Source organism: Oreochromis aureus, linkage group 17 (assembly GCF_013358895.1).
Source record: "Oreochromis aureus strain Israel breed Guangdong linkage group 17, ZZ_aureus, whole genome shotgun sequence".
In the NCBI taxonomy this organism is placed as follows: Eukaryota; Metazoa; Chordata; class Actinopteri; order Cichliformes; family Cichlidae; genus Oreochromis; species Oreochromis aureus.
In genome coordinates, this window is record NC_052958.1 from 9248679 (window position 1) to 9262527 (window position 13849).

Genomic DNA, 13849 nt, shown 5'->3' on the forward strand with positions numbered 1-13849 from the left:
AGGATGAGTAATTTCTCTCCTTTTCTTCTTCCTCATTCAAGTCTCTGTTGGATAATAGATGAAATGTTGCAGAGAGTAGGGCGTGTGGGAGGGAAGCAGATTGTTAATTAAACGCTGAGACAGCGGCGTTTCCCTTCCTGCAACTGAAAAAATTCAACCTCTAAACAGAATGGAGTTAATTACCGACTGCCAGGGTTTCGTTTGGAGAGATGCTGGACACACTTAACATTGAATTTATCATCACAGCTTGCACTCTGCCTCTCTCTGTAACAGCTGCAGAGGGGACAAGCGGATGCAAATGCATAGGAACGCGTAAAACGGACACAAAAATGCACATTAAACTGCATGTATTTCCACAGACAGCTGAGTGCATTCATTCATTCCTCGTGGCCACAGGTTGATTCTTATTCACACATACAAAAAACAGGTATTCATGGGGCACAATACTACACCTCGCACCTGCGCCCAGAGATGTGAAAAACCCGAGCGCGCACTCACACGTTCAAGGAATTAGGATTCAGTCACATTCAATTCCACAGCGAAGGCTCAATAATCAGGTTATTAGTGATAAACGGAGAGCTCGGTGTGTTGGTGCTCAGTGGATAAAGAGCTCATAATTCAATTAGCCCATTGTAGATGAACGTGCTACAACTGGCAAATTATGTAACAAACTGACTATTACAGTGACACAATACAGCTGTTATCTGAAGTGAATGAAGAGATTTTCTTACGGTTTCCACATTAGCATGCGCAGCGTGTGATCATATGTCTCCAAACAATTAATTATCCAGTTTACACACAATCAGCCAAATTACGAGCCTTTGACTGTAAGACGAGAACAGCTGAAAGTTAAAATTGACTGAACAGCTTTTCACACTTTGATTTCTCTAAATATAGCACTAATTCAGACTTAATCCAATAATGATGAACATTATTGACATAACAAATGCCAGTAAATAATGTGTTTACTGCTTTGTTTATCCAGAGGATAATGAGTGTCTAATGCTCTCAGCCACAGTTTCCCTCCTCGGGAAACAGCAGCACGCTGCTGACTTGATTTGCTTTGGAGACAACTTGAGGTGCTGATTTTAACGATTACAGAATACACTAATAATATTTTTGCATATTAGAAGTTTTTGACAAAGAGCAGAAATATAGGCTACATATTTTCAGGATTTTTTTTGCCATCACATTTTTTTTCTTGACTTTTTCTTTTTATGCATGTGTGTGTTTGGAACGTGAAGCCAATCCTCTGTTTCCGGTGCCCTGCTGTGCAAGGATTTGGATATTGAACCTTGTTTCCAAGCGACCCTGTTAAGCTTTCAACTTGACATTCTGGGAGCGATTAAAAAAGAAGCTGTTGATGCGTCTCCTGACCTGCCTCGCAGCTTTGCTTTTAGCTGAGAAGCAAAAGGTGTGCGCTAATATCTGACGTTCACTTTTAACACGCCGTCATTTTTTTTTTCTTTCTGCACCATCAAAGACGTGGAGTGTTTGGCTGCAATAGTGACAGCCATGTGTGCGCGCGCACGTGTGTGTCTGGAGAAACTCTTACGTTCACAGACAATATTTGATATTTTCTTTATATGGGAAGCCCGTTCTCCACAGGGACAGTTATTAATGATGGGTGTGAGGCTGTGAAACAAACAGTGATTTAATCACTTTTATGCTGCTCCAAGGACAATGGCAGGAGAATGCAATCATCAGCGCTTGTGTATGAGTGTATGCGTGTACATATGCAACGCTGTATTTATTTATGACTTGCTGTTTTTGTATATGTATGCAAAAGTGCATGTCTACTTGGTCATTAGCCTTGACAACGTATTTTGAACGTTTAAATATTTGCTACTTGTGTGTGTCTGTGTGAGAATGAGTGTAAATGTGTGAGCGTGTAGGGGAGTGGGGTAGAGGTGGGTACTTGTGCAGATTTTGTCACTTTAGTGATTATCCTTGAGAGGCTTTTAATTTGAGGCTAATGAGTATTTGTTTTACCGCTCATGCACTCTGGTGTGCGCATTTACGTGGATCTGTGTGGGTGTGTGTGTGTGCGTGTGTGTGAGTGATTAAGGGCTGTGACATAGTGAAAGCGACAGACTGTACAGATGTTCAATAAATGGTCTGGAACAGGCTGGGAGGAAAGGGGACATCATTCATACTTTCTCACTTCTCTCTATATACACACACACACACACACACACACACACACACACACACACACACACACACACACACACACATTCCCAGAGACAAGTGAATGTGTAGACTCACACACAAAAGACATGGATACACAATGTCCATCATACATTCTGTACCAATATAACAAAGGCAGTGTACAACAATGACATAATCCTACACACTTACACACACACACATTGCTAAAAAGAGTTAACACAATAGCTAATGATTGAATGCAGCCAGAGTGAATTAACAGCTTAAAAAAAATCACCTCCTGAGGTGTCTGAAAACAGTATGCAATAGTGTGTCCATGTGTGTGAGAGGGCTGAGGGATCAAGGCGGAACCAGGTAGCCAGAAATCTTCATTATCTCATATTGTGAGTGAAATAACTAATATTGCCGCACTCGACAATAGTAAATTAAGGAGCGTGAAGTGGGTACAGACGATATTTCTTGCCACTTACTCTGTGCAGTGGCATGATTTTAAATCATTCATGCCCCATTCATCTTTTCCATTGTGTCTTACAGTTTTCTCTCCTGTGATCAACACCACCTACCTCCACCATCATCTCAATTCATTTCAGCAAATTCTTTTTTTTAATGCTCTCCTTTCCTGCTTTTTCCCCCTCCTCGTCTTCCCACTCTGTTTATTTTCACTTCTTCCTTTTAGTCTTTTTCAGTGTCAATTTTAACATCTGTTTTCTTCTTCAGCGTTTCTTTCTTATAATTTCCCGCTACCCCAGATTCCTCCTACCCTTTCTCTACTTTCTTCCTACCTAGTCCGCTCTTACCTGTCAGTTTTTGTTTAATCTTTTCAAAATGTTTTTTTGTCTTGAATATTTTGGAGGGCAAATTGTATTGAACTGCCAGTACTATTTTACGTTCAGTCATGTCTCTTCCCGGACTTTAGTGAATATGTTGCTTTCTTCCTCTGCTGCCATGTTAACCAACCACTTATTCTTACCTTTATCTCAAAGCTGTGAAGATGTTCGAAGTGTTAAAGCCTTCATCAGAGGCCTCGACACAGAGTGCTTTGAATAGTTTCATGAAATGTGCACAAGCCGACCCGAGAGTGAAATTAGCGTTGAAAACAGAATGGAAAATGCAAATCAGTGAATCTAAAATAGATGATGCAATCTGTCCCTCCTTTTGCTTATTCCCCCTCTTCTGTCTCAGGTGGTGTGTGTATTGCCCAGTCCTTGAAGATCCCCAGGGAGCCCAGGCCAGGGGAGTTTGACAAGATCATCAGACGCCTGCTGGAGACCTCCAATGCCAGGGCCATCATCATGTTCGCTAATGAGGATGACATACGGTACGTGTTGTGCACTTTAAAAACGAACCCTGCTGGTCAACTTTCCCGCTGCTATCAGGTGTACTTTTTTGTGTAATAAGATTTTCTGTGACATTTTCAACATATTTTACAATAGAAACCTTTTGACACCTACATGCTCGCTGTGATTACAATTATGTTATTCTGAAGAAGAAAAGACCTGGTTTTCACATCGTTATTCTTTAGCAACTCACTTGGTTAGAAGTGTTGCATTGTGGTACCGACAAGAGTTCGCACTATACTACGAGCACAATTATTGCACTATATATATATACATCGTTAAAATGGTCTGGCCTTTCAGTTATTTATGTAAACAGAGGGATTTACATCTTGAATGATGATGTACATAATTATTAGGCAGTTAGGAAAATGTGCCAAAATTGAGATTTAAACAAAAAAATTCAAATATTATAAAATGCCATTTTGACTCATACAGCCCTCTGAAATGGCTTAATGAAGATTTCTGGCTTCAAGCAAAAATGCTTGAAGAAGAAAGCCTTTTTAGATAAATCCTATCCAGAATGCTAAGCTACAGAATGCTTGAGATTTGGAAATAAATACTTTTATTTATTTATTTTATTTTATTATTTTATGGACAGAAAAAATAGGAGTCACTCCTCACGGGTTCGATGGATGCTGCCTGTTGCTGCATCAGTTATAGATATAAGCAGCGGTACAAGAAAAAGGCTGCAGTGATCTTTATGTAGGGTTAAGCCAAAATCACATGCTTCCAAGTTCTCCACTGCTCGACTTGTCTCCTGTAGTCTATCTTCAGATATTTGAATTATCTTTTCTTTTTTCTTTTTCTAAAACAGACGAGTTCTGGACGCAGCTAAAAGGAACAACCAGACGGGTCACTTCCTGTGGGTGGGTTCAGACAGCTGGGGGTCCAAGATCTCCCCTGTGATTGGCCAGGAGAGGGTGGCCGAGGGGGCCATCACAATTCTTCCCAAAAGGGCTTCTGTGGATGGTAAGGATAATAACAGGCATATACGAAGCCGTCAGCACACATGCAGGTAATAACTGAGAAGATGTGAGGAATAATAAAAGTAGTTCTCACCTGCACTGAAACTGGATTTGTGGCAAATGAAAGAAAGCAGAAGCAGCGTCTGCTCAAACTTTGATAGATCAAATTAAGGAGACAGGGGAAAGACCAGTGACAGAAATGAAATGGACTCATGTTCTCTCACTTTTGATCCCAGTGGGCAACAAGTTTTTGCCAATACACCAGGGAGAATATCCTCATTTGCTCTCTGTCAGAGCTCTCTATTAGATAATTGACTCCTGGAGGGCCACATAGGCGACAAGATATAAACTGGAAGTGAGGGAGAGAAATAGAACTTTAAATGAATCAAAGGGAGCTTTGGCAGATTCACAAGAAAGGCTATGTGGACTTTAAAAAAAGACAAAAGAGATGTGAGTGAGGATTAATGACTAGACTTTTTTTTGGTACACCTGGAAACATAATGCAGTACAATGCAGTAATTCTGCAACATATGTTATATAAAGCTTAAAATGTGTCTAAACTGTAATTTATAGTGACATAGTATAGTATAGTTAGTACATAGACTCAAACACGGGATCTTTTGCACATGAGGTAAATGTTTTCTCATGCATTGAGAATTATTCTGATGCTATGACAAGCTCACTGAAATCATTTTTTGGGCTGCCAACGCTGTATAATTTAGCTTTTATTTACATGGGAAACAAAAGAGAATTAAATGAAATTGTTGGCCTTCCTGGTAAAAACGGATTTCTTTGGCCTATACTTCCTTACTCTAACTGTGTGCTTTAATAATTTAAGGCAAAACTTTGCTTCACAACTGGTCCAAAAACACCACAATGTTGTTTTTAACGCAGTGAGGCAGCAGTTTTAAATTGTGTTAATATGCCACAAATTCCCTCAACAGTGTCACATTGTGTTTACCTTTGCTATTGCAGTTGCCAGGAACAAGGGAAACAGCTAGTCTCGAACAAAACAAAACAAAAAGGAAAAAAAATGTCACTCTGACTAAGTGCATGAGTCACTTTTACATTTTTTATAAGGAATATAACACCAGATAATATTTTTTCATCTTTGAAAAAAGGCTTTCTGTTTTTCCCACTCAGTAGTCTTTGAACTAAGCTAACTGTCTTCAGGCTCAGGCTTCACATTTAATGTGCAGATTAGAGGCAGAAGCATCAAATAACATTTCTGATATGAGCAACTTTGTTGATTTCAGAGGTACTTTTTTATGCACAGCGACAGTCATGGCCAGAGGCATTATGTTTTTACATAAATAATCCATATGCATAACTTATTCTGGTGAACACATTTATTTTCTGAAGGTAGACAAAGCTGACAAACCCAACCTGTGCTATTCTTGTGAATGTGATATCTCGGGAACACTGGGAGGAAATTTCATTCCACCTGTTTTAAATGTTCTCTTGGAAATAAGCATAGTTATCAGAATTTGGTAGTCAAAGATCTCGGTGACATCATGCGTATTTTTGTGGGGATTTTTGCCACAAGTTGATTCATGTGAATAAATTTTACACAGATATCTAATTGGATAAAATGATTAGCTGGTGTCATTTTATATCCAAAAGGTGAGAGCTCTGCTTCACTGTGACATGCTAATGTTTTGCAAAAACAGACTTTCTGGCTGTTATTCAACACCATAATTCAGGAGTAGATGCGGAGATGTTGTCAATTTGGTCAGATACTAACGTGGTGACACTAATCTTTGGTGGCCACATATTAAATTCCATTAATATTTTTACTCCATATATTATGAGTCTAGGCAGACATTGATATATAACCTTACTTAGCTGGGTGGAAGACGCTTAATAAACACCACAGTATTTTTTTTTTTTTTTTTTTACTAACCTGAAATTGTATTACCCTTTCAAGACCATTAGACCTAAAGTCTAGATGGTTTCTATTCATCAGTACTTAAATACAGTTTTTAAATGAACACATCATTGTTCACACAGTTCAGTTTCAACACTGAAGACTGAAGACAGGCTGGCTAGGTTATATCTATGTATTATTACACATGAAACTAAAAATGTCATATGAACTTATTGTTTTACACTCTATAAGATAGCAGTGCAAGAGATGTACCAAAATATAAAGAGTAATCATAAGAACTGTGTGCTTCCAAACAACTGCCCATCTGGTAGCAATACTTCTATTTTTATAATATCATTGAATTTAGTGCTTTTTAGACCCTCAAAGTACCACAAATGATTATATTTCTGTTTTCAGGAACAGTTATCACAATGGGAAGCATGTGATTCCACATGGCACAACTTACTGTTGAGGCACACAAAGAGTAAGACTAATATTCCCAGCAGTCCGAATATCAGTGGAGCATCCCAGGTACACACATTAGCAATTTCCACAACAGAACATTGAATTAATCAGGAGAGATCTTTTTAGCTTTTACAGTGAGTCTGGCGTGGCACAGGCTGTCACACCTCACGTGGGATAATTCACGTGCCCAGTGTTACACTCAACTACAGTGCATGTGTTGCGCCTTCTTAGTAAGTGTAAATGTTTCTTTGCAGTCTTCTTGCAAGACTGCAAATAAACATTTTTTCTTGACCACCCGGTCACCAGAGATGGGCAGTAACGCGTTACTGTAATCCGATTACTTTTTTCAAGTAACGAGTAGGGTAAGGGATTACTATTGCAAAAGCGGTAATTAGATTACCATTACTTTCCCGTAAGAACGCTGCGTTACTAAAACCGTGATTTTTTTTTTTTGTGAGGGTGTCTCATGACAATAACGTAAGCGAGTGCGACGTTCGTGGCAACAGCTGTGTGCAGATCAACAAGAGTGCGGGAGAGAGTATAGCATGCAGCGTTCAAAGCGTGGAAGTACTGACCTTACATTGAGTTTGATTCCGTAAAAAGTGACGAAAACATTAGTGTCCACTGTTCATTGTGTGGGAAGAAAACTTCTTTTTACAGCGAAAAAACCCCTTAACTTCCGAGCAAGCACAGAGTACGCTACCACGGAATGGGAAATTCACAGACAAACTCGCGGATTCTCCCACTGACCGCTGCAGCACACCTGCACCAGGGCAAACATCCGCCTGCTATACAGGTGAAAATAGAGCAACAGGACCACTGAGTCTTTGATTTTATTTATTTTCTGCTGTGTTTCACTTGCATTTATTTGAGTGTAAACCCCAAAAATATTTTATTTTATGTGCTGGAATGTGCAGAAAATAGGTTTAAATGTTAAACAAATTTCTTCCAGTCAGAGAATATAGCATATAATTTAATTTTTGCTTGATGCATAAAGTTAAAAGATTAAAACTAATAAAACAAGTTTTACAAAGAGACTTTTCCATTAAAACTAATAAAACAAGTTTTAAAAAGAGACTTTTCCATTTGATTACATTTTGTATGATGGATTATGCAGAAAAAGTAGAATTGGGCTGAAAGATCTATCGCTTTATCACCTATTCAGGTTGTAAATCGTGTTTTTAAAAAGTAACTAAGTAACAAGTAACTAAGTAACTAAGTAATTACTTTTGAAAATAAGTAATCAGTAAAGTAACGGGATTACTTTTGGGGGGAAGAAATTAGTAATTAGTTACTGATTACTTTTTTCAAGTAACTTGACCAACACTGCCGGTCACAAGCCATCTATGGTTAGAAGTAGGATTTGGATTAGAGAAAAGTCTACTGCTTTTAAAGTACTGTGTAAAGTCTTGAGCCATGCTTCATTTCTTTAAATTGTGCTTCCAAAGAGACAGATGTTCTAAAGGCCTTTCAGAGTTTTTCTTTGGACACGGGTTGCTTTTTCACTCATGTTCAGTGCACTCTACTTTCCGCAAACTCTGCAAGACAAGAAGACAAAATAAGATGTTTCAGGCTTAAAACTATCTCCAGTGGTTGAACAGTTCAGGGAAGTCCTCTCCTTAAGAAACAGGGAAAAATCAGTAAAGACCTGACACAGGACCTGACAGATACTGTTCACTGAAGCCTCATCAGAAATGGTCTCAGTGGAAGAGTGGCTGTCAAAAAGCCATTCTTAAGGAAGGTAAACGGTGAGGCTGAGATATGCCAAATTATACAAGGCTCAAAGTCAAAGTCAGTGGCAACAAGTCTTATGGAGTGAAGAATCCAAATTTAAATTTTTGGTTCAAGTCTTTGTCAGTGTGCATGGAGGAGGTGAGGAGAGAGGTACAGCAGTGAATGTCTATATCTAGACATTGAATGTATATATCTATGAAACACGGTGGAGGCTCTGTTGTGGTTTGGGGCTGCATTTCAGTAAGTGGTGTCGGAGATCTTGTCAGAATTGATGAAATTATGAACATATATATTAGATTTTGATCTATCATGCAATACCATCTGGAAAGCATCTGACTGGCAGCAATTTTCAATATGACAATGCAATGGTCCCAAACACAAACACATGGCAGTACAGCAAAACCATGCCTGGACAGAAAAAACACACAATTGAGCACCATTAGTCATGGATTGGCCTCCAGAGTGCCTGGACCTCAACATTATTGAAGCAATGTTGGACCATGAGACAGAGCACAGGACAAAAGGCACCCAACAACAAGAAGAGCTTTGAATGTCCTTGAGGAAGCCTGAAGAACTATTCCTAAAGACTACTTGAAGAAATTACGAGAAAGCTTGCCTAGACGATCATACCAAACACTGACTTTAAAGTTCATGTACAAACTCAGTTTTTGCCTTATATGCTGTATTTCTATGTTTTTTTTGCATATCTTTTTTTAAATAAATCACTGCACTGAGGGTTTTTTTCCTAGCAAAATGTAAGAAATGAGGGGTGGCTCGAGGCTTTTGTACAATACTGAATTTTTGCATATTTGGAACATCCAAAAAAGAAAAAATCCATTAACTGAAAACCTACATTTCTCAAATATATATCAGAGAGTTCATGTCAAAGCTAAAATCCTCTAGTTTGTAAAAGTTTTACTGTAGCATTACGGCTAAAATGAAAGTCTAACCCTGCACAGAAACCTAGAAAGTTAGCCGATGAGCTGATGAATTGTTAAAAGATTCATGTGTCAGATAAAATGCCATGCATTCAAGTTCTATGACTTGCATATTTGCATGTCATAGAACTTAAGAAGCTTCTTTCACATTTAATTATGGTATGAAGAAAGTAGTAGAAGAGTTTCTTCTCATCTGCACGTCTCTTTTCTTTTGCTCGTATCTTTATTCCAGCCTGCCACTTGCTGACAGGTATTTCATTCCTATGAGTGGAGAAACGTGTTCCCCTCTTTTAGTTCCTCTACTCTTGTTATTAAAATGGACAAGTATCCAATCTATTGTGGAAGCTTATTTTAAAATGTTTGCTCTCCTTTCTCTTTACGTCAGTATTTGATAGGAGCTCCAATACTGACCGGCTCAACCAAAATAGCTTTTCAGTCATACCATACATGGGCTATTCATAACCTACGCATTTATGTGTCAAAATGTATTACATTGTGCTGAACACCTAATTTTCTAGTACAGACAGGCTCAGTAGAAATGAAGCCAATAACCCCTGAAGCACCGGTGCCCTCTCCTATTACGCCATTTAACAATATCTGGGTTGAAAGTGTTGAAACCAGCTCTTCTAAACAAAATAAATAAGGAGATGTATTCAGTAGAGTTTTAAAAAGAAAAACAAAAAAAATAACCCATTTTCATACTTTTTAACCTTTGCCCTGTCTGTCTTTTACACAGCATTTGACCGGTATTTCCGTAGCCGTTCGCTGTCCAACAACAGAAGAAATGTTTGGTTTGCTGAATTCTGGGAGGAAAACTTTAACTGTAAACTGGGAATGCATGGTAAACGGCCTGGCAGCCTGAAGAAATGCACAGGTAAGACTACATTTGACTTCTTCCATTATTTCACTTGCTATCAACCATTTGGGGAAAAAAATCAATAAAGCTTAATTGTGTGAATAGTTATTTGACTAGAGATCCAAAGAGAGATGAAAATGCTCCAAGGTACTTTGGAGTTTTACACTTGAGGGTATAAAAGATTTTGTTTAGCTGTAATTCTACAGATCTATACGAGCTTGTAAGTTTTACTTTCTGAGAAGTATAGCAGAAGGTCAGCATAATTGGTCTTCCTTTATCCCCGCAATGCATCGGCTACCTCCTTGCATCATAACCAGTGTCATTCTTCTTATTTTGGTGCAGCGTAAAACAATAACTAGCCCGATTGACAATTTTCAGGGAAACCAGTTCATCCTAAAAGCAGGCCCAGCTTTTCATATTATGGCTGCCAGCTGATTAACCACATCACATTAGATTGAATAAGTCTTCATTAGAACTTCGTAGCTCTGAAAGTCTGTCAACAGAGACAAATACTGTCTTCTAATTAGTGTATATATATATTGTGGAGTGCACTCCTGGCTGTAATAAGTAACCTTAAACCCCAGATCAAATTAGCTGTTGGGATTTAAGAAGCAATATAGCTCAACAAGAGCAACTGTTTGTGTACTCGAAGCTTGAAGGGAAATTAAACAGTTGTTGGAGTATGTGCTTGTAAATGTGGCAGTGCACTCTCTTTGGTGCGTTTTGTTTTGTGCATTTGTGTGTAGGGTATATATGTGTATTTGTTCTGTAATAAGCACTTCTTGGTGTCATTTTTCATTTTTTGCATTGCTTTTAAATGATTTATGGTGGTTTGACCTGCATTTTCAATCCTAGTCCAAATTGTCTGCAGCTTGTTATTTTACACAGGACCCAACACTACAGCTGATTTGTGTCTTGTGCTGTCTTTGCATTCATGTGCACGTGATCCAGATGGTGCTGTGTGTGCACTTTTTCAGTGCCTACATCTGTCACTGGCTAGATAAAAAAGTATGACACTTTTTAGAAGAGTTAGCAATGCCAGTGGACATGACCTGTAGGTATACCTCTGTGCTGCCGTGATCGGGTCTGTATGTTTATGTGTGTGTCATAGCGACTACTCCCTGGCTGATGTCTGCCATTGGCTCACATAATTAGGTTTGTAAGGGCTGTGACTCCCATTGACCGTCTATTACTAGCCGTGGCATCTGTGTATGTGGGCGTCTATGTGTCGAGGGCCCTGTAGTCATGAAGCAGAGTCCATTAATTCCAAGTGCTGGGGTTTGTGACCTCCAAATCATCAACACAGAAGCCAATCAGCAGCCTGCTGCTCAAGGTCACTGTTGGGAGACAGATGATGGGAGGATGTGGAAATGGATGTGATTATTGCACGTGATTGGGCTGGGAGTGGGGGGGCGGTGAGATGATGTCTACAGAAAATTAACAGTTAGAGAAACTGAAAAATGCAGTTGGAAACAAATTACACAAACAGTGACAAAGATAGAAAAATAAGATATTCAAGTAACATGGGAAATATGATAAATGGGAGTGGGCAAATGAATCGTAGACAGTAAGACTGGGAAAAGGATACGAAAATTAAACAGTTTTTTTTCTGAGTCTGAAGAACTTGAGGTTTAACCTCTTAATCTTAAAAGATCAGATGGGGTGATGACCTGCAGTGTTTGATGGTGTTTATTTTTTTTTTTTTATTGAAAGTGAGAATAGTCATCATCACATATGTTTTATCAGAGAAGGTTGAAAATCCATGATGGACACCAAAATAGTGTGTCTTTACCTCTGCCATGGAGGTTATGTTTTTGGTTGCGTGTGTGTGTGTGTCTGCAAACATGACAGCTCAAAGTTTACTTTTTCTGTTTTTTAATTCTGGTAAAACTTTGTAGGGGTTTAGCGTAGGCTCGTGTTAACAATTCATCCAAACTTAGTTTACATTTTCCAAGGTCTTCAAGGTCAACTTAATGGATTATCAGTTAAAAATTGACAAAAAGCCTTGTAACTTAGAAACTATGATTCTTCCAAGTGTGCTGTGTATTGTCAACATATAGAAAGTACCATATAAAGATTTCAAATATCATGTCACATTTGACCTCTGACCTCTCCTTCAGGGTCAGTAGATCGATCTGGAGGTCCAAATGATAATAATGTTATATAGAGCTATAAAGAATTATGTTTCCTACTGCAATATTTTGTATTGAGAACATATATGCATATAGGGAGTGATATATGGTGATTCTAAATATCACGTGACCTCTTTGTCAAGGTCAAATAAGGTGAAACTTTCATAAAATTACTTTGATCTTTAAAACTGTGCTTAAAATTCTGCTGCACTTGTTTTTATTGGAAACATTTTGGAAATGATACTGGTATATACGGATTACAAATATCACATTATAGTTTGCATCCAAATATCATGTCACATTTGACCTCTGACTTCACTTTTACAATTCTCATCTACCTTTCTTTCAAGCTGCCTAGTTAGTTAGAAATATACTGTAATATAATATTTTATAATACACTCATTGTTCATGTCCAGTTATCTACAATCAATATCTGTTATCCATTACTTGCTCTATATATTGGTGTAATCAAAGTAAACCAAATATGTCTGTCATAAAGTCATATTTAAAGTCATATGCATGGTTCTAATAAATCATTTTTTTTAAGTATTTTGTATTATATTTTATAGAAGTGCTCATTTTGTCTTTGTATTTTGTCTTTTTGCTGCACATTTATTTGCTCCAAATGAGTGTGCAAAAATTACAGCATATTCCTCTGAGGTTTAGCGGTGCAGTAGTGTGCAATGGAACAGCTTGAGTAGTTCACAGTTACATTATAACCCAAGCAGCATTTGTTTGCTGTATTATGCTGCATAAAAGAAAAATGGCTTTTTTCAGAAAGACTCCATTGACAAATAAAGAAAATGAAGCCCCGTCCCCATCACCAAATGACTCTTGCGTCATTTTCTCCTTACTTCCTTTCTCTACTCTCTTAATTTTAACCTGGGAGATATTGTTTCCTTTATTCTTGTCAGTACAAAATGAGTTACATGAAGATGATGCATTTTTCATAGGAATATCCCCAGCCTACTGTATAATGTAAAAAAACATACGTAGCATTGTAGTAGCTACATGATATCCAGTGATTTGCTGCTAAAGCTACTACGACCAGCCAGACATCTGTTCTTCAGTCCAATAAATGCATTTTAATGATTTATTTAGAGTACATTACCACAACTTTCAGCTTTCATCATTTCATCTTTCATCAAGAGAATAGTAAGCACACAAAAAAGGGGAAATCCAAGGCACTCAGGCTGCTGAGTGAAAAGTAAAAAGCCTCTTTTTGAGACATGGCTCATGAGTACATCAGTCGACAACTCAGATGCTGGAATAAAAGTGTGCTCTGTTGAAGGCATACATTTAGGTAAAACTAATGCTTCAGGGCAAACTGACTTAGGCAGACACCAGATCACAAATAAGACTACGCTTACATGGCTGGACTCTCCC

The 13849-nt window shown here is 38.2% G+C and overlaps 1 protein-coding gene across 2 annotated transcripts in view; it reads left to right on the forward strand.

Annotated features, from left to right (window-relative positions):
- grm8a (glutamate receptor, metabotropic 8a) overlaps nucleotides 1–13849 on the forward strand; it is a 167027-nt gene that overhangs the window by 70427 nt on the left and 82751 nt on the right. For both annotated transcript variants that reach the window (XM_039600685.1, XM_039600684.1), the window contains exons 3-5: nucleotides 3352–3487; nucleotides 4321–4475; nucleotides 10212–10349. In XM_039600685.1, the coding sequence (XP_039456619.1) occupies nucleotides 3352–3487; nucleotides 4321–4475; nucleotides 10212–10349 (429 nt within the window). The remainder of the gene's footprint in view (nucleotides 1–3351; nucleotides 3488–4320; nucleotides 4476–10211; nucleotides 10350–13849) is intronic.